A 25300-nucleotide genomic window follows, 5' to 3' on the forward strand; every position below is an offset into this window, starting at 1 on the left:
ACACTGAAGTAGCAGATGTCCATTTCCCACAGAATGCACACATGGAGGTAACAGGAGCTGCTTCGGCAGAAACAAACCACATCGCTTCACATTACACATGAGTTGTCGTGGCCGAGTGGTTAAGGCGATGGACTAGAAATCCATTGGGGTCTCCCCGCGCAGGTTCGAATCCTGCCGACAACGTTTTTCTAGCTGACAAACTGACAGAGAGCAAAAGGGAGCACTTATCTGGCATTTGCTCACAGAGGATTAATGCTGAGCTGCAAAGGCAATTTGTTTCAGGGCCAGAGGAAATGCGCTCATATCCATTCAATGTATTGATTTAAAGGACTTAAAAAGGAACAGGAACTATCAAGAACACTTATGTTGGGTAATGCTAATAAACTGCTTTTATAAAATCTGATAATATCGATATAACAGTCGGCACACCAGGGGAGGGAGTAAATGCTTTGCAAGATGATTTAGTGCTGTTTGTGTCAAAATAAGATCATTTTGTATGTTTGTACCTAAAACTCTGACATCATATTTGACCTCCTTTTCTCCAGCGATGCTCGTAGCCACGCAGATGTAGCGTCCTGAGTCAGAGATGGCGGCTGACAGGATTTCTATTTTCCTTCCCTGCTCAAGTACATGAACACCATCTCCATGACGCACAGGGAATCCATCTTTCAGCCAGGTAAGAGAAGGTGGAGGGTGTCCTGTTGCCTCACACTCCAGGATCAGATTTTTAGTGAGGACCACTTTCTTCTCAGTGGGCCCATCATCCCCTCCAGTAATAGTTGGAGGTACTGCAGGGAATTTGTGAAAAGATGACAACAAAGCAATGGTCAAAACTTCATGGATCTCATTTCTATGTTTTTTTATATGTCAGCATAATCAAAATTACTTTATGCATAAAATCACAAGGCCAGTAAAACTTTATTTTGCTGTCTGCTAAATTTTCACAGCAGCTTAAAACTGATCTGAAATGTTGTAAATGTTTTATGGTTTAGGACACGGGTGTCCAAAGTGTGGCCCGAGGGCCATTTGCGGCCCTTGCAGGGATTTTGTGTGGCCCACAACTGGTATCATTTTGGCCAACAGGCTTATGAGGTCGATGCAGACTTTCTGCAAATTAGTTGGTAATCCTTTTTATATAATGTTTAGGTTTAACAGCAAAACAGATGAAAAACAGTCCTCTAAATTAGCAATATTAAGCAAAATATAAACCTTTGGCTATAATCTTTTGGTTTTCACTTCATAGTTAACTCGGCTAAATATTGCAGTTGATAAAATAATCAAGAGGGAAACTGGACATTTTTAATTAATATAACGTATCATCTACATATGAGATGGTCAACTTTATCAAACCTTTGAATCTGTTGTAGCGACTCATGGCTGGATGATTTTTTAGCACTTTGATCATCCTTTTGGGCTGTCCCTGGTCCAAAAGGATGATCAACCCCCCTTTAAAAGGATATTTACTCATATTACGCTTTTGTTGTTGAGAACAGACTAAAACGATCTTTCCAAACACAAGAAAACAACAAATATAGACCCAACAAATCAAATAAATTAAATCATTTTTAATAAAAAAAAATATACGCTTAGTGTTTATGAGGCTTTTAATGTTTTGAATCTACAACAATTTAAAATTCTTTCTCCACCAAAATTAGTAAACTTTTGTCCTTTCTCCAAAATGTTCACGTTGTTGAGTTAAATTCATATTTTTGTGGCCCACATGTCCTTTCATCTGGATAGTTTTGGCCCACACATGAAAACATTTGGACACTCATGGTTTAGGGTTACGTTTAGCTGTTAAGTTTGCTTAAAACTCCATTTGAAACAATAACAACAGTCATGATTTTATAAAACTACAGTAGTTTTTAAAAAGTTTTTGTCACGCAACTTAGACACAAACAAATTAACATGCACAATTTTTTTTTTAAATATCCCAACTAAAATATGTTTTTCCACTACTGTCTTATGATCTTAAATGAATACTCTCTGAATATCTTTTTTTATTAGTGCATGTATTTACATGTCTAAAGAGGGATGCTTTCATAAAATAAACAGTTTTCTCTCAATGACACTCTTAAAAGGTAAAAATAGGATTAAATATATGACAAACAAAACTATAAAAAAAAGGCATGTGTGTTAAGTAAAATCTCTTACCATAGACGTCCAGCTCATAGCGCTTCTCAGTGCTTCCCGCCGCGTTGGTCACCTTGCAGGTGTACTGACCGGCGTCAGATGCCTGCGCCCGAGGGATCTTCAGGTAATGACCCTGTTCTACATACTGAGCCCGTCGGCTGGAAAAAATTGCATCTCCCTTTCGGTACCAGGTGATGGTGGGGATAGGCACTCCACGAGCTTCACACTCCAGTTTCACCATTGTGTCCAGCAGTGCCGTCACCTCTGTGGTAAAGTTGCCTCCTATGATGGAGGGGGGAACTGCAAAAGGACAATAATAAGGCAGTTATGTTGCTGGTATTTGTAACATAGTCTGTATGTGTATTATCTTAATTGTTAAGGGGTTGCTTAAATAATCACTCACTGTAGACGCTAAGGTTGAAATCCTTGGACTGTTTTCCAGCTGTATTAGTGACACTACACTGATACTGAGCCTGATCTCCAAGACGAGCACTTTTTATCCTCAAAAACTGACCTTGGTTGCTGACTTCCAGATTTGGGTCTGCAAGAAACATTGGCCTAGAGAAGAACAAAAAATAAGACAGCGAGACAGCAATTTCTATTAAAAATGTTGAGCTTTTCAAACAATTTTTTCAAGATCAAAGTCCACTTACTTTCTGTCTTTGTACCATTGAATTGTGGGAAAAGGCAACCCTTCCACTTTGCACACAAAAGTGACCTCTTGTTTAAGAATTGCTGAAACATCCTGAGGAGAGGCAGATCCCACAAACGTTGGCGGGACTAAGACAAAACACACACACACACACATATATATATATATATATACAGTATATATATTAGAAAGTTTACCAAAAATATTATGAGCATTTCTTACAAATCAGTTGCATCTATATCTACGTGTTGCTTCAGTTCTCTACTTACCCAGCACATGTAAAACAACATTTTTCTCTGTGCTTCCTGCAATGTTGAAGGCTTTACAGCTGTAGCTGCCTGCATCTGGTCTTTCTGCTTTCAGTAATTTCAGGGTCTTTCCCAAATCCAGAACCTGGATGCTGTTACTGGTAAACACCTGTCAGTTAACATAAATACATTAAATCAAATGAAATATTGGGAAATTTTGTCTGACAATTGCTGTAAAACAATTCATAATTTAAACTACATCAAAAATAATGATCCAATGTTGACAAAAGTGTACATAAAAAGAAAAGTTTTTAATAACTTTCTAAGCCAAAAGTTTTTAATAAACAATTTATTTTGGGTGCCGGAAGGATTGTTTGCCCAGGGCACCAAACAGGCTAGGACCAGGCTAGGTTGTCCTGGATGGGGCACTTTGTTCAGAGCTGCTTTAGTTTTTATCAGAATCCGAATCAGAATAAGCTTTATTATCATTGTACCGAGATACAGCGAGAATATGTCCGCACAGTCGTCCAAAATATGGGCGGAGTGCATGTAGCTGCTGCTCCTTGAGAGCGCAGCCGTTTATCCTTTTCAGAATACATTTTTTAGATAGAAAAAGTGACAAAGCTATGAGGCGAGGATGGTGGCATTACAAAAAAAGATCTCTTCACACCATGTCCTATCAGGACATGATTTAGGACATCAAAAAAACTCTGTCAGCAAGCACATTTATGAACACGTTATATATGCATTTGACGACAAGGTGGTCCATGAAGTACTTCCAGATAGTCCATTGCCATGATAAGATGATGGTAATCCGGCACAGTTCTGATAAGCCTCCACAGAAGTTTGGGTGGGGGGGCAGTAGACAAAGCTTTTCCTTAGTTTGCACATTTCCCAGGAGAAATTGATATGTCAGCCTGTTTTCGAGGCCATCCAGGGGATCAGATTCAGATAAGTCACAATTGTTGACTTTTTTCAGGCAGACTATTTTCCTGTCAGCCTTGAGTCTTAATGGTACGTTCAAGATCCAAAATGGCCAGATTAAGGTGCATTCTACTGGTCCGTGCTTGCGAGCCCCTCTAAGGTTGTTGCATGCTGGCGAGTCCCAAAGCTGCAGGTGGCCTGCGATTCTTACAAATCACTTCCATCTTACGGTTTAGCTCGTAAATCAGCTGATTTTGGGTCCTCAAAGCATGAACCAAACAAGCAGGCAGCCTGACGAGGGCCAAATTAGCCGCAGCTGTCTTCTTTGTATGTTGATAGACCAGGAACCAGACGATTTCCAAAAAGCAGGAAACCTGTTATCATAAATCCAATTGTATATATTTTCGGTGTCCTCCTGAGATTCTCAGCGGAACATAAGGGCTCTCCAGGACCCTGTTGTTTTGTTGAAAAGATTTTATCGATTGTGTCAAGAATCCACTTGGTCAGTTCCATAACAGTAGTTTCTATTTCGGAAGATGTGTAAAATAGGAGCTCCGATACACAGACAAAGAGCAAAAAAGCAGGAGAACTGGAGAGGGAAGAGAATGCGTCCGCCTCATACGAGAGCGAGTGAGGAAAAAAAATGTTCAGTTTCATTTATGTGCAAATAATGCAATCTAATTTTTTTTAGGTCCCGCTAAAGGTTAACAATAAGTTATGCAAAGGAAAGGGTTGTTTGTTAATTGGTGAGTAGGGATTATTTATTCTATGTACTGTAATTACCTCAAAATGGTATCTTAAAATAAAAAATAAAATAAAAAACAGGAAAATACCATTTAAAACTACATCAGCACTTTTGCTTTTAATTGGAATTACACCTACAGTTCTCCCATCTTTATACCAGGTGATGACAGGGGTTGGACTTCCTGTGACGTCACACAGCAGGCTGATGGGCTGATCCAGGACCACTGATAGGTTACCGGGAGTGTCATTGTCACGCAAATCTGGGGGTACTGCAAAGGTGATCATTAATAAGCTGCAAATATAAGCTGGAAGGTCAAATTGTACAAGAAATGCACCAGTGTCTCAATAAGTGGCTTCAGGAAAAAGTTACTCACCATTGACTTTGAGCTGGTACTTTTTCTCAGTGGATCCAACATCATTTGCAGCAGTACAGATGTACTCACCATCATCCAGAGGTGAGACAGAGGAGAGAATAAGCAGCGTGCCATCCTCCAAGATGGACACACCAGGCTCATTACCCGTCAGCTCCTCGCCATTTCGCAACCAACGAATCACTGGCTTGGGTAGACCTGACAAAAGGGAGAAAGCTCATTAACAAAAGACTTTCATACATTTCTCTCTGACCAGTGGATAACATATATCAAAGGAAATGACAAGAAAATATTGTGAGTGTAAGATGATTTGAGATTAAGGCTTTATTATTTGTATTAATTATACAATTGACATCATGAAAAATATTCCCATGACAACATTAAGTTGAGTCTAAGAGCATTTCTTAGGCCAAAAGACTATTGCAGATAGAAAAGCAATATAAAATTTATTAGAAAAGCTGGATTGCATAAGTACTCCTAAAAAAATATATAAATGTACTTTTTTATTTACTTTTGACATCAATCAAAAAGTATTTTACTAAAGGACAGTATGAGTTTTTTAATTTTTATTCTTTAGCAAAGCCTGATGGGATAGTACAGCACCTTTAGCCGGGCAGGGGAAGGCAATACGCTGGTTTGCAACTCTCTCCTGCAGGGGGCTGTTGAAGGGGGGCTCCAGAACTTCAACAACAGGAGGTACTGTGAATACATAGCAATGCATCATACAAGTAATCAATGACTACAGTAAAATACAAATACAATTACTTCTGAATACACCAACAACCATATCTACTGTAACAGTTTTAGATTCATTATATATAAGTATAGTAAGTAAGTTTCTTTCAGCTGCTCCCTTCTTCAAGGGCTATCACAGAAAGCAAATTCACATGAAAGATTTGGTCATTTGATTTACGACAGATGCCCTTCTTGACAAAACCTGGGTTCAAACCTGCAACCTCAGGATTACAAGACCACAGCACTGACCACCAAACTACTGCAACTAATTACATTTTTGGAGTTGATCCAATACAAGATAGCTGCTGCAGTTAATTGACCTTGTCTAACACAAAAATGGATATAACAGTCAATTTTACAGACACTGAGCCAAACATTCAGTGTTGTAGCGAAGTATCACTTCTATTGCGCAAGATCTTTATTTGAAATATTGGCATGCAAAGTAGCAGGTGGGATATGTGTTTCTTCAACAAAATGCCAGTTTCATTTAAACTGAGATTAAAATATAGAGTTTCATAATAAAACAAATATATTTAATATGGTTTGTCACTGATAATCACCTTTATGTAACTAAGTGAGTAGGGCTGACACTACAAACTGTAGGTTGAAATATATTAGTTTCAGCTCTACTGTTGGACCGGCGTTTCATTTATTTCAGGTTACAGGTTCTCTCCAGCATTAAATAAAGAAAAAACAAAACCAAAATATGTCACCAATACAGTAAAACTTAAAACCAACCTTGTACTAGAACTTTAAGTTGGGCCTCGTCTCTGCCTGCAGTGTTGGTGGCTGTGCATGTGAAGGTCCCTTCATCATCCAGTCCGACTTTCCTCAGTTTCAAGCTGCCATCAGGTGACACAGAGTACATTTTACCATCTTTAATCCAGGTCAGAGTCGGTTTTGGAAATCCTGTCGCAGCACACGCTAACTCCAACTGGTGACCCACTTGAACCTTAACCACTCTGGGGCCAGGCTGGATTTTAGGGGGCACTGTAAGAAAGATGATAGAGGAGAACGTTTTATAAAACTTTCTGCATCTTGTTTGGATCTATTCATCGTGTGGAAATTTAGACCAGACATCACTGTAATGTATGCAAATGCATATTTTTTAAATATTTTCAAACTGGTTCTTCCACTTATTTAACTGTGAATCTTGAATATATATTTTGGACAATATGAAAACAGAAAACAAATACAATAAACTGAATAATCATATACCCAGTTAGAAGCTAAATAGCTAAATATTACGTTATGACAGGATTTGAAATCATATCTATCTGCACACTGTTAACTAATTTTAAGATGTAGGATAATTTGGACTTACCTAAAACACTCAGGTCAACGAACTGTGTCAGGTTACCAGCAATATTGGAGGCAACGCAAACATAAAGTCCACTGTCAGAGGCTCTGGTTGCCATGATCTTCAAAGACCCAGAGGGAAGCTGCAGATGTCTGGGAAGAAGACAAAAAAACACAATGTCTCACTGTACAAGTACAAAAACAGCAATAAATTTAACTTTCACATTAAAGCTCGGCTTATATTTTTCCTCACATTATGCCACAAAGAAAAAAACGAACTGAGTCAAACACTAATTGTTTCCACTCACTTATTCCTTTGGTTATTGCTGTAAACAGATATGCCTGTAATTCTTACTAATCTGCCATCAACCATAATTACAGTTAGTTTGGCAGGCATGCTGCAAATGCACCAGATCACAGAGAAAAGCAGGGATTACTTTGACATCTTAGAAAACCACAGACTGTACTGTGAGGTCATGCTGGAATGACAAAGAGCTGTAATGTAGATAGCATGGTTCATTTGAGAGCTGTGTTTGTTTGACAAAGACTAAAATAATGTTTTATAATCTTTTAAAATGTGTTTGTTAATTAAGCATCTGGTGCCAGAAACACATTTCAGCTAATTCAAGAGAGGAATGTTTGTTTCTAACTACTTTTTATTTTTTCAAAAGCACTTTCTAGTTTGAGAACTCAGGAAAACATAAATTGTGGACAGGTTCACCATTTTTCCAGATTAATTATTTTAGGTTTTCCAAATTTTAAGTTTGTCTTATTTTTCTTTTTTTAAATGAGCAAATGTTTTAAAGGCACATGTTTGGACTGCAGACACTTATTTAGCACCTGGATTTTTTTTTTTTTTTTACTGAGCAGATGTACTGATGTAATGCATAAAAAAATCTGGTTTGGCACTGTCATTGTGCACCTAAAACAAGACGTCCTGTTTGTGTTTGGTTTGAGGCTTTTCCCTGGAAGAGCTGTAGCGTTCATTTGTTGATCCAGCAATTAACTGGGATCACTGGTTTTCTATGAAGATCCTGAACCCAAAGTAGGGTTTTCAACACAGAAAAATGTGTAATTTGAAGCATTATTATTTGCAGTTTCTTGTACTATTCAAATAATAAATAAATAAAAATAAACTAAACTAAGAATCCCAATTGAATTTAAAAAAAATGTTTGACCTGGAAGAAAATGGAGAGATGAGCTGCTTTTCTTTTGCCCAGCTGATGGTTGGAGGTGGGACACTGTGGACCTCACAAGACAAAACAACATCCTCTTCCTCAATCACTGACATCCTTACAGGCTCTGATGAGCCTCCAGTACCACCAACACTGAATCTGGGTCGGACTGAGAAGGCAAACAGACAATACTTTAATCATATTTGCAAAAATAAAACCTAAGCTGTTTGGGCTTTTAGGAATCATGTGACTAAACAAACAAGAGTTTTACAACTATTATTTAGTATTAAATTGGCAACTTGAAATGATACATCAGTTGTCTTTTCTTTCTACAGACTGCAGATGCTAAGTGTACCGTAGACTGTGAGCTGAACCTTCCTGACTGCATAGCCAGCTGCGTTGGTCGCTGTGCAGACAAACTCTCCCGTCTCTTTTCCAGAGGGAGAAGTGATGAGGAGGCTGCCATCAGAATCCAAGGAGAAAGCTGGACCACCCAGGTTCAGGAGCTCCCCACCCTAAAACATAAGTTATAGCAGGAAATAAGAGCAGGATCTAAAGTTTATTCCATTCTGTCAACAGCATTAACACCGCATTGTTTTAGAGTGTTTAAATATGTGATTTGACTCTTTGCTGCTATTAACAATTTTGTGATTATATAATCGAACAAACCAAAACACAAAAATCAAATAACATGTTAGTCTGCCAGGACAGATTCATATGTGAAATGTATGAAACATATAAATGAAAAAAAAAAAAACGAATGTTATAAAGCACAGCAAAAAAAAAAATAAAATACGAGAGGTACATCTGCACAGCTGGGGCTGAGTTTATCAGGGTCATGTTTCATATGGCTCTGGTGCCCCATTCATCTTAATATGAAGGCTTTTAAAACTCCAAGAAAGTGTAAAAAAGCTGAAAAGAAACCTGAACCGACCACAAATTAACAAAAGCTTCTAGTTTAATTTGATGGACAAAAATACACTTTTAAAAGGAAAACATGGATTGACAATCAAAAGTAAAGCTGATTTCATGGTTTAGTGCATCAGACACATTCATTTATCCCTAAAAAGATCGCTCAGATTGACTGTCGACAAGACAAGGCAGTCCTGACTGTAGAAAGGAAAAAGCACAAGAGCATGTCTCTCTGTAGATGAAACAAAGAAACATCTGGGTGTTTACGAGCTGACAATAGCTCATAAAGGCACAACCAGACTGCATAAATCCATCATTTTAATGCCTCAACCACATAAAACAATGGAGCTACAATTTAACTGAGGCATGCTGAAGGAATTGCACCTGATATTTATACAGACCTTTGCCCAAGTAATTTCTGGACTTGGTATTCCACTGGCATGGCAAGGCAGATTTATGGCTGTTCCTTCAATTGAGCTGAATACTTGAGGGCCATGTTGAATAGTTGGAATCACTGAATATACAAGCACACAATAAGTTGTAAGTTTAGTGGTACATACACACACAGTACAGTATATGTATATGCCTTTTTAGACTTGTAACAAACAAAAAAGCAAAGTAGAAGTCAGAATGATGTCCAAAAAATTCCTGCATGTGCCTTTAAGACCATCCATCCATCCATCCATCCATCCATCATCTTTATTCGCTTCATCCTTTTTGGGTGGCAGGGGTCACTGGTGCCCATATCCAGTCATCACTGTGTGAGAGGTGGAGGACACCCTGGACAGGTCTCAGTCCATCACAGAGACATATGAAATGAACAACCATTCACTCTCTCACTCACACCTAGGGACAATTTAGAGTTACTACCACTCAGCCTAACATACATGTTTTTGGTCTGTGGGAGGAAACCGGAGTACCCGGAGAAAACCCACGCATGCACTGAGAGAACATGCAAACTCCACCCAGAAAGGTCCCCGGCCGGGATTCGATCTGGTATCCTTCTCGCTGAGAGGCAGCAGCTCTACCAACTGCGCTACCGTGCCCCTTGAAGACTAAATTTATTCAATTTTTTGAATATATAAATGTCTGTCTGTTATGCTACCATAAACGTTGACAGTGGTCGTTTGGTTCGTGGCCCCAAAAACATTCTCAGCCAAACAGGTGTAGTCGCCATCATCATCAAGACGAACTCTCTCGATATGCAGACTGCCATCCTTCCTCACTGTTAAATATTGGTCTGGAGTCACCTGGACAATGACAGAAGTCATAGATTTAAAGTAAGTCTAAGTTTTTTAGACTTAAGACATTAAAACCTGTGAACTTCCTGTTCTCACCAAGCCGTAGTTGTGCAGCCATCGTCTGTCAGGAAGAGGATTCCCAGCCAACAGTACACATGGAAGCGTGAGCTGCTGATCCTCAACCACACTCAGCACAGCTGGACTCATTGCAATGATGGGTTTAACTGCAGATTAAACAAAATGATGTAAAAAATAAAGAAGGTTTAAAAAGCAACATTGATTCATGTCAGCAGAGACAAAATTAAACTTTTGATATTGTTGAGACAGTGCAGAAACATTAAAATACACAATAAACAAGATGAGATATTACTGTGTTTAATACAGAAAATAAAGATGTCACATTTGTTATGTTCGGCAGACATAACTAGTATTGAGGCAAATATTACACTAAATTATCTTTTGACAGTCACACCCATGTAGTCCTTCGTCTTCTTCTTCTTGCTTGTCCCTCTTCAGCGATCGCCACAGCGAGTCATCCTTCTCCATCTCACTCTGTCCTTTGCATCCTCTGTCCTCACTCCAACTACCTCCATGTCCTCTCAAACTGCATCCATATATCTTCTCTTTGTCTTTTTCCTGGCAGCTGCATTTCTAACATCCTTCTACCAATATACCCACTATCCCTCCTCTAGACATGTCCAAAACATCTCAGTCTGGCCTCTCTAACTTTATCTCCCAGTTGTTTAACCTATGCTGTACCTCTGATGATCCTCCTAATCTTATCCATCCTTGTCACTCCTAAGGAGAACCTCAACATCTTCATTTCTGCTACTTCCAGTTTTTTCTCCTGTCTTTTTGTCAGTGCCACTGTCTCCAGACCAAACAACATAGCTGGTCTCACCACTGTCTTGTAAACTTGTCCTTTGACCTTTGCTGACACCTTATACAAATAAAACAACTGTACATGCGCATCTGTACTGTATGTGTTTACCCTTTAAGGAATTGTTGCCAGCAGGGAAGGGGGTTGGTGGGGGTGAGTAATATATGTCATCTGGGTGTGTTTGTACTTTCTAACGTTTGGCCCACATTTAAGAACTCTTTGTGGTTTCACTGCAAAGGAACAGTGACACAGAAAATATGGTGTAGGCACTTGTGCTCCCCCTTTACATGGGACCCTCCAGACTATTGAGACAGGAGTCAGTATAACAAATCCAAGTCACTATCACTCAGTGTTCTGATTCAGTTCAGCACCTATCAAGGTTTTGCACCCAAATAGGATGGACAATTTGTGTCAGGTTGAAAAATAATGGGAACTTTTATAAAACACAACTCCAACACAATATTATGGACATTTCATCCACTGGTCTTACCAAGTCCAGTTACAGTGATGCTGGCCTGAGTTTGGATCCTACCAAAGCGGTTTTGTGCCTCACAGATGTACACCGCCTCATCCTCCACCCAAAGAGCTGAACACAACAAGAAACAGCAATGTTAACGGAGTATACTTTATGTAACTTCTATGTGCACAGCTGGCTAATAAGCTTACAAATAATATGTAGATCTCCTTTCCTCTGTGAAATGCTGCCATGTAAGCGTGGCCTGGTGAAAAGAGTGGAGCCGTCCTCTCTCCTCCAGGTGATCTGAGGTTCAGGGTATCCATGGACATGACAGGGCAGGGTCACATTGGAGCCAATGTCCACCGCCACATCTGATGGCTCTTGGGTGAACTTGGGCACAGCTAGAAGAATAAAGATAAAAGACAAATATTGACCATAGTAAGAAAGTGTGGACAAATATTTATGGAAAAACATAAGGATTATTGGGAATAAGTGGGAGATCGTTTTAGAACACCATTGGTGGGAAACCACTATCAACCATTGGAGAAACTATCCCAAGTCAAACTCACCTCCGACATCAAGGGAGATCTTCCCTGATGAGGTGCCGGCAGCATTAACAGCTACGCAGGTATAATCTCCTGCATCATCAATCTGGGTTTGCTTTATGGTAAGAGTTCCTCCCACTCTGTCCACCTCCAGGAGGGACGAGGAATGGAGCTGTGTGTTCCCTAACAATCAAAGCAGATATAACAGTGGACTGTAACCAGATTGGAACTTAAAATGTACTGTAAAGATTCCTTTTTTGTAATTTATATGGTTTATGTTTTAACTCAATTTTGAAATTACTTTTCTGTGACTACTAAAGTCCTTTTTTAAGCCATACCTATGTACCACCTGATCTCAGGCTGAGGGATCCCAGATGCTGAACAGGACATCACAGTGGACTCTCCGATGTTTGTGAGAATCTCAATTGATGCTACTTTCACTACAGGAGATTCTAGTAGACAATAAAAAATAAAATAAAATGTCAAAAGAGCAACACAAAAAGGGAATAAATAATAATAATAATGCACATAGGGGAATAAATGTAATTCTTACCTATGTAGGTCAGGCTGGAGCTCGCTGAGTCAGTTCCTGCCTGGTTGCTGGCCAAGCAGGCGTAGACTCCTCTATCCTTCTTCTTCGTGTTTCTTATAAACAAAGTGCCATCAGGAGCCATCCTGTGTCTACAAAATGCAAACAAAACCAACAATTCAGCTTTTTTCTTTATGATTATTGAACTTTTATTTAATTGAGGCAGGGAAAAGTAGCTATGGATGACTGGTCTTAAATTAAGTTCACATTTCAGTAATTTTTATGCATTCAAATGAATGTTAAACTAAATATTAACACTTCAAGTAATCTGTTAATTTTTGTTTACTATTTAATAATTTGTGTTAATTATTACAATTTTGTTAACTATTACAGCTAACAACTTCCGGAAATCAGTAGGCAAAGCACTAAAGTAGCAGAATTCAAAGAAACAAAATTTAACCTGTAATCTTCTTCTCTGTCATAGTAAGTATGTTCGTAGAAAAAATAAATAAATAAATAAACTCTGTTCTGTTCTTAGAGCAAAAAAATAATAAAACATTACTGTTGTCTTTGTTTCTTGTTTAATGTCAATCAACTTTGTTGATTAGGATGATACAAATCTAAATCTTTGTTTATTGTTTTGCCTTATCTCATGTTGTTATTGACACCATCTAAACCACGTGTGTCAAACTTAAGGCCCGAGGGCCAGATCTGTCCCTTGTAAACATCTTATCTGGCCCCCAAAATAACATTTTCAATGTAAAAATACTTTTGTTGTCTCTCATTGTGCTCACAAACCTAGCATACCAGTACTTTATTTAGTGTAGTAGTCTTTTCATGACAACTCTGAAGCCAATAATTTTTTTTGGAACTTTTCAGCAAGCTTTCATGTTGATGTGGAAACAGTAACAGAGAACGGCAAATGAACCTGTAACCAGGAAAAAAACAAAGTCTGGTATCTGACTCAAGTTGTGTATTGATTGAAATTGGCCCTTGGTTTGAACCAAGTTTTTAATTTTGGCCCCCTTTTATAACCGAGTTTGACAACGCTGATTTAAACAAAAACAAAATTCTCACGCATGATGCATTTAGCTCAGGAAATATAGAACTCATTCCTTGTTTGAAAATTAAACAGTCCTGAGTTTCACAGGGAACAACTTCATTTATTTAATGTGAACTAATAATTTCACCCACATTAGTTCATGGCAAGCTTCTCTTATAAAGAAATTATTTTAAGAAAAATAATCCAGTCTAAAACATGTTTATCCACCTGCTGGAGGCTGTGATGAACATATCATTGTGGGTCCAAACTAGTAGTGGTGGAGGATAGCCCATGGCTGAACACCGAATCCTCACATCATCTCCTGTCATGAAGTTCTGATTCTGTGGCTCCACTGACACCCTGGGAACCTCTGAAGGAAAAGACGAATCACAAAAACAACATTATATCCTTAAATTATTCATCAAATTTAAAAGCCATTATCTAATTCAGCTGATAAAAATCAGCTTGGTTATTATCACAATGTGTCAGTAGATCATTTGTGAGATTAAAACCAAAGTTATGCACTGTGACTTTGGAGCTGACCATAACTTTGAGAAAGACTGGAAAAATAACATGAAGTAATTTTACTTTGAATAAATTTAGTTCCAGTTACAAGCTGGAACAGGGACAAAACATTTTTCACCAGGAGTTTTGACTGCTGCAACATCTAATATTACGTCACAGCACGTTTTTTACCCCTCTTTATTGCTAAAACAGAAAATACTGTGGAATCCAGAGAATCTTAAAATTAATTCTTGACAAGTAGCTTATGTTTTCTGCATTTTGTTTCCACTGTCAGAATCATCATCAGATCATCGTTTCTTATCTGTCCAGGATGTAAATAATCTACTGTGAAGGGCATCTGGTCAAAGATGCTTACGATGATTTTTCTATTGGTCATTCTTATTTATTTTATTTCACCAATATTTATGCAGGCAATATATTTAAAACACTTATTCTTTTGCACAAGCGAGACATTTTACAAGTGACTGTACAAAAATGTAGTTACAGGCAAACAGTACAGAGTGCATAAAAGTACAACATAAAACTGAGTACAATATTAAAAACATTTTAAAACTGATTTTTCTGTTTACCCGAGGATAAGTTTAAAACCATTTAATGTAACTAAGCTGCATAATTGCAAGGCTTGTTTATTCCAAAAAGAATAAGCAGAGTGAGTGCCTTTATTATCAGTTCAGTATGTACCAAAGGTGAAATAATGGTGTTAAAGTAGTGAGTGTATGTTGTAGCTACTATGATTAGGTGACATTTAGGAAGATAAATGAATGTGCAGAAGGCCAAGATTTGTAAATCAAATCATACCTATGTAAAATAATCTTTAATTTAAGTTGTTTTTATTGTTTAACATGAGACTTAAAAGAGAATTTCATCATTTGCCAAAACAATTCAGGAAGACTCAAATGCACCTTGGGTGGATTTAATAGTGGGAAGAACAGCTGGCATTTTCTTTTTGTTTGAATACAACTTTAGTTTTGTCAGCAATTAGTAACAGTTTGAAATGAGACGGATGTGACTGGATCACCATCAAAAACCAGAGCAACAGTGCTTGACAATAAACAACTCTGTCACCAGCATAACCATGAAGAGATGCATCAGTAATATTCTGCCCTACATTAATAATGTGAATTTCGAAAAGGGCAGTTCCTAAGACAGAACCTTGCAGTACACCTTTTGTGATGTTAACTAGGAGAGATCATTGAGATTTCTGCTTACAACTAGAACATAAATAGAAACCAATTGGTAACAACCTGTTTTCTTTATCTGGAGGTTATCCTGGTCTTAGCTGCGAGGTACACCTCTAAGATCAGACAGAGTTTCTGAGAGCCATTCTTCTGGCCTGACTCAACAAGCTAATAGTTTGTATTTCAACTCTGCTCATTACCTGCTGCATGTCTTTTTTGCACTCGACTCATCTATCTTCACACCCTCTCAAGCATCATCATCTCCATGCCTCGACTTCCCTCCCTAATCCATTAGCTTCTTGCTTTTCACCCCGTCTCTGTCATCTCTTACTCTAATCCTATTTGTCTGAGTGACTCAGAAAATGTTGTTTACATACCAAAACAGATTGCATTTGTCAAATAAATTAAACTAAAACTGTCGGTCTAACTCTGGTCTCTATTCTTCTATTGACTGTCAATCAATAAGACCATACTTCACATTTACAAGCATTAAAATGGCCACATGTTCCAGCTGATAAGACTTTCTGGTTGTTGTTTTTTTTACTCTGCATACCTCAACATTTCTGCTATTATATATATAAAAAAAACAAATAAATAACTAGCATCACTGTATAAGAGGTAACAACACCAAATTAAAAACAAACAACAAAAGACAATTACCCTACAAATTTCAGAAAGACCTCATTATGTTCCATTAGGTTACGTTTAAGTGGCCAACATGCCAGCTGATCTGACTTACTTCAAAAAGAGGCTAATCACTTGGTATGGACTGAGGTGGTAATTAGTAAATGCCCAAAGCCCAAAAAAACAGCTGTTTCAAACAGGAAAAAGGATGAGGTAAAGATTCTGGAGGAAAATGGTCAAAACAGAATAAAAAGGAGAGTTGTGACAGACTCACTCAAAAAATAAAAAAACTTACAGACGAGGACATGAAATGATGAGAAAATGTTAGAGTTTTTACACGCGTCAACAGATTTACCTTAAAGAGAGGTGACTGTTTGCTTCAAATGAAAATCACTAGAAACTTGCCAAATTTAAAATCAGAAGAAGGAAAAATGTGTTTTATAAACTTTAAATTAGAATACAAGATTCCCCCGAACACCTTTGGGAGTTTGAGCTTAAATTTTATTCTTCTTATACTTTTGGTTGTACAGTTGAATCAGCAGAATCAACAGAAAGTGCAATTTCTATAATTCAGAAAGGGCTTTTTTTCTAATTCTGACTGAGATAATCTGCTAATGATGAGGTTAGCAGTCCAAGATGTTCTATAGTACCGTATTTTTCGGACTATAAGGCTCTCTTAAAATCCTTTAATTTTCTCAAAAATTGACAGTGAGCCTTATAATCCAGTGCACCTTATGTATTAATTCTGGTTGTGCTTACTGGCCTCGAACTGATTTTATGTGGTACACGGCGCTCAAAAATCTGTAAAAATGAACTTGTTATGCTTAATGTGCCTTATAATCTGATGTGCATTATGTATGAAAACAGACCTTCATTAATATTGTGCCTTATAATCTGGTGCACTTTATAATCCGAAAAATACTGTAATTTATAACTATGCAAAAAGGGGAAAAAAAAAAAACCTATTCTGATTTGGCGTCAAAAAGACAAGAAGTATGTTTCAGAGATAAAAAGAACAACTCTGTAAGTGCTGCCTGAGAGTCAAGCATAAATATTTTTCACACATTTCACACTAGTGTGAGTTATAGGAAGTAAGGGAGGGAAAGGGCAAAAGGAGCACCTAGAGCAGAGGCATATATCTAACAAGGCAGTGTGTTTGCTAAGAATATTAATCCTCCCATGGTGTAAATCAGAGAAAAGAAACAAAGTCACATTCACATCATGAATTTAAAAATAAAAAAAAACAGGTGCAGATGCTCACAGTAGTCCTGCTTTTTAAAGCTAAACACAATCTGACTCATATTAAACACAATATTGTAAATAAATCCTCATCACCTTGTACTGTGAGATAGAGCCGCTCAGCAGTCACGCCTCCTTCATTTGCAGCAATGCACTCGTACCAGCCGGCGTGGTCCGGGGTCACACCTGACACATGTAGTGAAAGATTAGCCAGGATGTTCACCCGTGGGTTCAGGCGGGCATTGAGGCCTCCTCGCAGCCAGGTTAGGTTGAATGTGACGGTGCTGATAACGTGGCAGGTGAGGACGGCATGCGAGCCAGGTGAGACGGTGACGTTCCCTTCAACTGTGATCACTGGAGGAGGCTCTGCAGACGAACAAAAAATGTTGTTTCTTCAAGATGCTGAATTGGAGCTAAGAATTAAACAAATGAAAAAGAAAAAACAAAGGAAGAGAAGCTGAGTGGGGAAGGCGTAGGCTTGTCATGATGACAAATTTTGCTGGGCGATTAATTGTCTCAGAAATTATTGCGATAAACGATAGTATTGTTTGAAATTTGACAAAAATAGCTATTATTGTCAAATTTAAGAAGAAATGTTTTTGTTGGTTTTTTTGCTTGTAGTACTTTTTTTTTTTTTACTACCGGATGGCAGTATAAAACTGTTTAAACTGAAGGATGGATAGTGAGGGAGCGAACAGTGTGTCTCTTTAAGAAAACTGGGAGGAAGGCCTCTTGACATGGACTGTCTCTACTTCCTTTCTTCGGTTCTCAAAACGGTGGCCACTCGGTGTGGTTTGAGCTTTTAGCATAGCATTTTTTATGCAAGGCTTTTAATAAAATTAAATAAAAATCAGTAAACAAGTTCTCAGCTTCTTTTTGCAGAGAAAAACAACTTTTTAGACGAAGGCATGGGTTTCAACTGTGAATTTTGGAGCTTTGAAAAGACATGTTTTTTTTCCTGAGGTTGGCCTGTTAGCTTAGCTCGTAGCTTAGCTTCTCAGCTTAGCTGCTTTTAATGATCCAAAAAATGTGATTTTGGACGGTTAAAACAGATTTTAACGAGAAAGGGAGAGGTCAGTGAAGAGCACCGGAGTTGAGCTTTTTGTCATCCAGTGTCTTCAGTAGAAAGAGAGAGACACAAAGAAACAGTAAAGCCGATAAAAGAAAACGAGGTCGATAATTTTTATTTATCATGCGATTAATTGATATATTGTTTATCGCGACAGGTCTAAGAAGGCGTAGGCTTTGATAAAGAAAGGATGCTGGGGGTTTTCTCATATCTTTTTGGGATTAAGATTACATCAACTTGGCAGCTGAGATTATATAATTAAATAGTACGTGAGTGTATCTATGCTTTAAAACATTAAAATAAATGGCCTGTTTATTTTGGCAAATCTTCAAGAACCACAAGCAAAAACTAAGGAAATTTATTTTTATTTGGAAAACGGGCAAAAAAAAGAACAAGAATTAGACTATGACAATTAAACACAAACTAGTATAACTGGTTTATACTTAATGTTTTTTTATATCTCTGCTATTTTGTTAACTTGGCATTCATTAAAGTGAAATTCCAGTAAATTACGTACAAGCAGCACAACCCTAGTTTGAAAGCCTCAGCATTCAGACTCGTGTTGTCGACTCACAAATAACTTAGAGGAAAAAGATTCTGACTGGAAAATAAATGCTCCATAGAGCGCATTGGTGCATGTAAAATAAAATTTAGTCAAGAGATGAGTATGAAAGTAGAAATTATTTCCCCTGGTTTGGGCTTTAAACTAAAATTTGACAACACAATGACAAGAAAATTACAGCGTGCAGTTTATTACTTCACTAATCAAACAGACTGGAGCAGTGAGTTTATTTGTGCTGAGAAAAAAACATTTTAAACTCTACCAAAGCATTTACTTTTTTTCTTGTGTAAAGTTGAACATATCTTGCACCATTTTTACAGTGCATTTTTTTTTTTTCATCTTTCCTATAAAACAGAATTGCTGTGAGGCATAAAACAAAGTTGTGAGCTGATGTCAGAAGTTCTAAAAAGTGAAATATATTCTGCCTTTTTGCAGTTTCTCTTTTTGCAGATCCACATCAAAACCAGTCAGAGCTCATAAAATTCACCCTGTTTTGATGCTTGATTCTAACCATCTGTTCGTTTCTAGCTGTTTTAGGACTGTGTAAATCTTTTGCGCATGACAAGTTTATTCTCTCTAGACACGTTAGTATATTTATGTAATGACCCTCCTACTGTTATCAGAAGTGCCTTTTTTACGTATTCACCAAGTTTTGAGTTTCTATGATGTTCTGTCATGTTCCGCACTGTGAGATTTTCGGGACGTCCGCTCACCTGACACGTCCAGAAAAGTACGAGCTCGTCCTGTTCCTCCGCTGCTGATGGCGATGCATTCGTAGTAGCCCTCATCCTTCAGAGTTACCTGGTCAATTTCCCATGTTGCACTATCAGACTCACTGGAATCAATTCATAAAGACGGGTTTGTATTTATGGTTCATCTTTAAATTCAAGTGAACTGCCAGAAACCTTTTCTTTAACTTGACACAAAATCCAACTGAATACAAGTGTGCAAAAAAACAACAGATTTGCAGTGTAATATTTTTACCTGCTATATTATCCCAAAATATCTGGCATTTGGCAATAGCTTTAGATAATGGAAAAGTACTTTAAGAAAAATAAAAACGTAAACAGGTTTTTCTCGCTATAATCCTAAAGGGCGTCTAAATGTTTTACCCAAATTCAGATACAGTCTTAAATTAGCAGTGGGAGATGGATAATCTAAACTTTTGATGAAAGTCAGTGATACAGAAAGACATTTTGAAAAATTTTAAAATTTTCTGGTCCAGTAATCTGACCCTTCCACTCCTTCATAGTCATCCTCACCTGAAGAGTTGGTCTTCCCCAAGTCGCCTTCCATCTCTACTAAAGCGCAGAGTAAAGGGTATCAAACTCTCTACTTCACATCTGACAGTCCCTCTCTGGAGGTAGTAACCATTAGTGGTGGCTGGCATGATCACTTTAGGTGCAGCTACAAAAAAACGACAAAATAAAAAGAAGAAAAGTTACCCACTCTGGCTGTTTAATAGCAAATACCAAACAATTATTTTTATCTTAATGTGGGCAACAATACACATCTCTCACTTGGTATAATACTGGAGAAAGAAACGCTAGAGACTCGCTGGAATACGTAACCATCCTGATCATATCCTGTAACCCGCAGAAAGAAAGCCTCGTTGGGTGGGATGAACTCCGTGAGGTTCCAGAGGTTGTATGGCTGATGCTCAGGGTAGTACCGGATCGGTAACGTTTTGATAACCTCGCCTGTGATTGCGAGGAGCTCCAGCCTGTCAGGCCGAGCAGGAGGGGAAAGCCCAGTGGTGTTCAGAAGGATGTGAGTCGGGATACCTGAAAAATGGTAAATATTACTTATTAACCAACTCAAAAGAAAATAGGTGTGATTTTTTTTGGAACAGACAGGAAAAGATTAACTGAACACACCTTGGACTGGTCTGCTTGATGTCATTTTAAAATCCAAGGTGGGTTTTCTGGAAAAGCCAGCTCTGAAGTCAATGGTGCTGAGGCCAGAGATCCGGATGGAGTGCCGTCCTTGACTAGAAGTCTGCATCAAAAGAAACAAAAGAAAATGTTTATTCATTTTTTTTTTTTTACTTTTATACTTGATTAAGTGGTCAGGAATACTGTCTTATACGTTAGACTGTCAGGTAATGTGAGAACCTAAAGAATTTAGAGAATAAACCTTGACTGTTTTATTTTTTAAGTATATATTTTACTGAAATATCTTTTACCAAAATCTCAGCTAGATATCACTTGGTGATAAGTTTGCTGGAATTCAGACGAAAACAAGAAGTTCAGACATCAAAAGTAGCAGAGAGGGGTCTAATGACAGACGAGGCTTTGGGATTGTTGTGTTGCAGCTTTTTGTGCGTTCACATGTGCAGGCAAGTCACCATCACGAGCAAGTCCCTGTTTGCTGTTAAATATCTTACACCTGAGCTTATAAAACATCCACAATTGAAAGATGGCCCATTTGCTCTGATGCTCGTACTTCACTTAAACTCAACCACTATAATCAGAGAGGATAATGGCCTCCATCATGTGGAGGCCTTTTGAAGCTTTGCATAGATAAAGACGAAGTAATTACTCTGAAGTATGGGTTCATGACAAATGAAAACTCCTCACCTTATAAAACATCTTGATAGTGTCACAACTCAGAAAGAGGCATGCAGACTTGAACTGTCATTTACTGTACAACTACCTTAAATGAGAGAGAATGTGGGCATTCTCTGTATTTTACAACAGTTTTGTTCTGCCAAACATAATCACAGCATACAAGAGACGGGCGTAAGTTAGAAAAACAAAGGACTTTTGCTCATAGATTAAATGTGCATGTGTTTATCTGGAACGCTTTCATGGTTATAAAATGTGTTGTTGCTGGGCATGGGGATGGTTTTGTGCTGTTTTTGCCTTTGTGTATTTTTTGTATTTATGATTTGGTTATTTACACTAACCTTGGTTTTGTTTGCTGCTTTGGTTTCATAGGAGTTTTTGTGTATTTTCTTCATCTGTTTTCTGGTTTGCTCCTGCCTTGATCCATCTCTCCTCTCGTACCTGTTCCTAATTTGTTGTTAATCAACCAAGCTGTTTTGCATGTACTCGTTCACTACGTCTCTGTTTACAGTACTAACTTTTCAGGTATCAGATGCTTGTCGAAGCTCTGTGCTGATTTTCAATAAATATTTTTTATCATCAGTGTTTTTAGCCGAGGTGGAAAGAGTACTGAAAATTTGTACTCAAGTACAAGTACTGTTACACTGCTTAAATTGTACTCATTTACAAGTAAAAGTACTGGTATTATAAAATACTTAAATAAACGTGCAAAGTACTGTTCTCAAAAACTAGTCAGAGTATTAATTACTTTTTAACTAATTGATGTTTTATTGTGTTGTCAATAGAAGACATTCAGTTTGATTTACTGTATATAATCGCTACATTCAAAGCTCGTTTCTCAGACGCTCTGAAGCTCCGTCTTATTTTAGTACCAGGCAAACCGATGGCAGTGACAATAGATCTTTGTATACTTAGCCAAACTAATAACCCACACATACAAACAATCATACAGGTAACTGCAAAACCTTGTATACCACAATATGTCTTTTTAGATTAAATGCTGAAGTCTTGTAAGCTGCTATCATTGTAGAGATCAAACAAAATTTGCATCTGGATTCTGTCTCCTTTTCACCCTCTGTACATGAAACATTCCTCCAGGTACGGCCACGGGCACTCAGCCTTTACCTCATCATTTTCTCTGTTTACAGTGTTGTCCTTTGTCTCCATTTTGGCTTTTTCTCCCAATCTTAGGTCCATAAATGACTCTCTACTCTACAGAGTTGTCCTTTGCTTACGTCATATGGTGTGTTCGTGATCTGAGAGCCTTATTGGCTACAAAGATGCAGATGAACGGTTTGAATATTAATTAAGAAAAAGATCAAAGCTGAATTGTTAAAAAAGTATATATGAAGCAGATTAGTGTGTGTTTTGTATCAGAATTAGAAAAATTAGAAAGAGTTATTCATTTTGTTCTGTTACTTGAAAATTATTATGATTGAAATAATTGTTTGAAAAAAGGGGCAGATATAATGAGATTTTTTTCTTCATTCTGCTGCCTTTCATTTTAAATCTTTTGTATCTTTTTATATTGTTATGGAATTGTTTTGTACTTTTTAAAAATGAATAAACTTTATACCATACCAATATTAATTCAACTTGTGGTTGTACTCAGTAGCGACTTCTGATTTTAAAGGTAGCGAAGTAGATTACATGGTCTAAATTGTACTTAAGTATGAGTAAAATTACACATTTGAAAGAAATACTCATAAAAGTACAAGTACCTAAAAAAAATCTACTTAATTACAGTAATGTGAGTATTTGTAATTCGTTACTTCCACCCCTGTTTTTTCGACCTGAACTTTTGCCTTGGATGTTTTCTGTCAGAGGAGAGCGAGTGTCAATATACACCCCTGACATTCTTGAACTGGGCTCACGATGTCTGAGACGTCTGACTATTTTAGGAGGAAATGGGTTGTACAATTTACTTTAAACATGTTAAAAATACAAACTACAAGATTTTGCATCTCTGCAACTCACTCAAGAACATCATGAACACGTAGAAACATTTTGAGACACGTTGGAGAATGTGTTTCGCCAATTAGTTGGAAACAGTTGCGGCCCAGTGGGATAGTGGCTTTAGAAAGGAAATGCTATTTTCATTCTTTTTTTTTCTCACTTAGATGTGTCAGGTTTCTAACACAAAGCACAGATATATTAAAACGAGGTAAACCGTTCCATTACAGGTCTAAAGAGAATACATGAGTCAATGATGACCCATCAGCACATATCTCTGGGAAAACTGCTTGTCATTTCCCAACATCTGGTTTTGACAGAACAGGCTGTTGGGAATGATTTGTTTGGCATTTCACGGACAGCTTGTTGCCAACTGTTTGAACATAGCTGCTTATGTTGAAAGCAGTGGCCTTGAACCTTTTTATTTTTATCTAAAATGGCTGTCGTAAAATATATCTCAGAGCCCTGTTGTGAATTTTTGATCATGGTTTGTTGGGCTGGAAGGTGCTCATACAAAAAACATGTTTATTAAACTGATTACACATTACTGTACCTCAACATGCATTTATATCATCACAGCTATTAACCTTACAAACCCTCTTCATAGTCAGGGCTCCCTCTGAGATCATGGTATGACCTCTAGACCACATTTTATTACTAACTTTCTGCAGTGAAAGTATTCTGTAACTATCTCTGCTCTGTGAATTGTTAAAAGCATATCATTTCACACACGTCCAGGTAGGGAATGAATAGTTTACCTTAATAGACCACACCCCCGGCTGTGGGTCCTTGATGTTGACAACTTTGGCAGAGTTGGGAATGTGCAAGAGCTCAGTCAGGCCCTCGTTCGTCCCCACAAACTTTCCTGGAGTCCAAGAAAACGATACTGTCAGTTATTTACCTTTTCTGCAACTTTCATCAACAGAAACATGCGTGGCTGCAAGAATCAAGATGTTGTACAGATTAGCAAGATACTGTTAGTAAGAAAACATGTGTACAGTGTATGGAACCCAGATGTTGGAATCTAACATGATAGAGATAAAAATGAATTACTTTTTGATTTACTTAAACTGTTTTGCGTGTTATAAAATCAGCGTTTGCTAAACACTCTCCTAACAGTTACAAGTTTGTGTCAGTTACATCCATTGGTTAAGAAGTAACTTCATAATACTAGTAAAATGTTAAAATTTAAGATCTGTTTCAAAAAGCCTGTTAAAATCATTGTCATACCCTGGGGATTTTGTATCTCAATTTCAGGTGCTGGGCCACTGAGAGCCACAGTAACTTCCTTAAGGCTGGGGTCAAAGGGCATCTGCCAAGTGTTGCTGACTGAACTGAAATGATCTGTGGAGAGCAGGTTGACCTTGGAGGACTGCACCGCCTCTTCTACCCATTTAAGAACCTGTGACAAGAGGAAAAACAAAAAGTTGTAGATAATTCTGTTATTTAACGTGTAATATTCTTGTTTTTGATTTGGAATGTAAAATGTCATCTTGAATAACATGCCAGCTAAAACACGTATGCGCTCCCCCAGCTGCGTGTAAAATCATCCACTTAATGTGTGAAAGAGTTTTCATCTGGAAATTTCAAACATTCCCTGCATGCTCTGCCCCGTGTTTCCTCCTCATCCTATGGGGAGTCCAAACACTTCAGTGTAAGACCCAGATGCTTTTTTTAAACATGTAAGACCCCCCCC

The 25300-nt window shown here is 37.8% G+C and overlaps 1 protein-coding gene and 1 non-coding gene across 2 annotated transcripts in view; one reads left to right on the top strand and one right to left on the bottom strand.

The window, feature by feature from the left end:
- Positions 1-25300, bottom strand: part of hmcn1 (hemicentin 1) — an 80791-nt gene that overhangs the window by 34987 nt on the left and 20504 nt on the right. Inside the window, exons 5-32 of the mRNA XM_037697984.1 lie at positions 24835-25006; positions 24363-24469; positions 20962-21082; positions 20605-20868; positions 20347-20491; positions 19798-19919; positions 17550-17819; positions 14116-14257; positions 12870-12997; positions 12655-12768; positions 12341-12499; positions 11981-12172; positions 11805-11900; positions 10531-10658; positions 10299-10443; positions 9595-9707; positions 8637-8796; positions 8285-8450; positions 7132-7259; positions 6546-6797; positions 5676-5771; positions 5076-5270; positions 4840-4970; positions 3055-3202; positions 2787-2913; positions 2537-2691; positions 2155-2433; positions 507-788 (exon numbers count right to left, since the gene is read on the bottom strand). Coding sequence (XP_037553912.1) covers positions 507-788; positions 2155-2433; positions 2537-2691; positions 2787-2913; positions 3055-3202; positions 4840-4970; positions 5076-5270; positions 5676-5771; positions 6546-6797; positions 7132-7259; positions 8285-8450; positions 8637-8796; positions 9595-9707; positions 10299-10443; positions 10531-10658; positions 11805-11900; positions 11981-12172; positions 12341-12499; positions 12655-12768; positions 12870-12997; positions 14116-14257; positions 17550-17819; positions 19798-19919; positions 20347-20491; positions 20605-20868; positions 20962-21082; positions 24363-24469; positions 24835-25006 — 4537 coding nt within the window. The remainder of the gene's footprint in view (positions 1-506; positions 789-2154; positions 2434-2536; positions 2692-2786; positions 2914-3054; positions 3203-4839; positions 4971-5075; positions 5271-5675; positions 5772-6545; positions 6798-7131; positions 7260-8284; positions 8451-8636; positions 8797-9594; positions 9708-10298; positions 10444-10530; positions 10659-11804; positions 11901-11980; positions 12173-12340; positions 12500-12654; positions 12769-12869; positions 12998-14115; positions 14258-17549; positions 17820-19797; positions 19920-20346; positions 20492-20604; positions 20869-20961; positions 21083-24362; positions 24470-24834; positions 25007-25300) is intronic.
- trnas-aga lies at positions 102-183 on the top strand. The gene has a single exon. It is a non-coding gene; the product is annotated as a tRNA-Ser (tRNA).

Source organism: Nematolebias whitei, chromosome 3, assembly GCF_014905685.2.
Source record: "Nematolebias whitei isolate Nwh7 chromosome 3, NemWhi1, whole genome shotgun sequence".
NCBI lineage: Eukaryota > Metazoa > Chordata > Actinopteri > Cyprinodontiformes > Rivulidae > Nematolebias > Nematolebias whitei.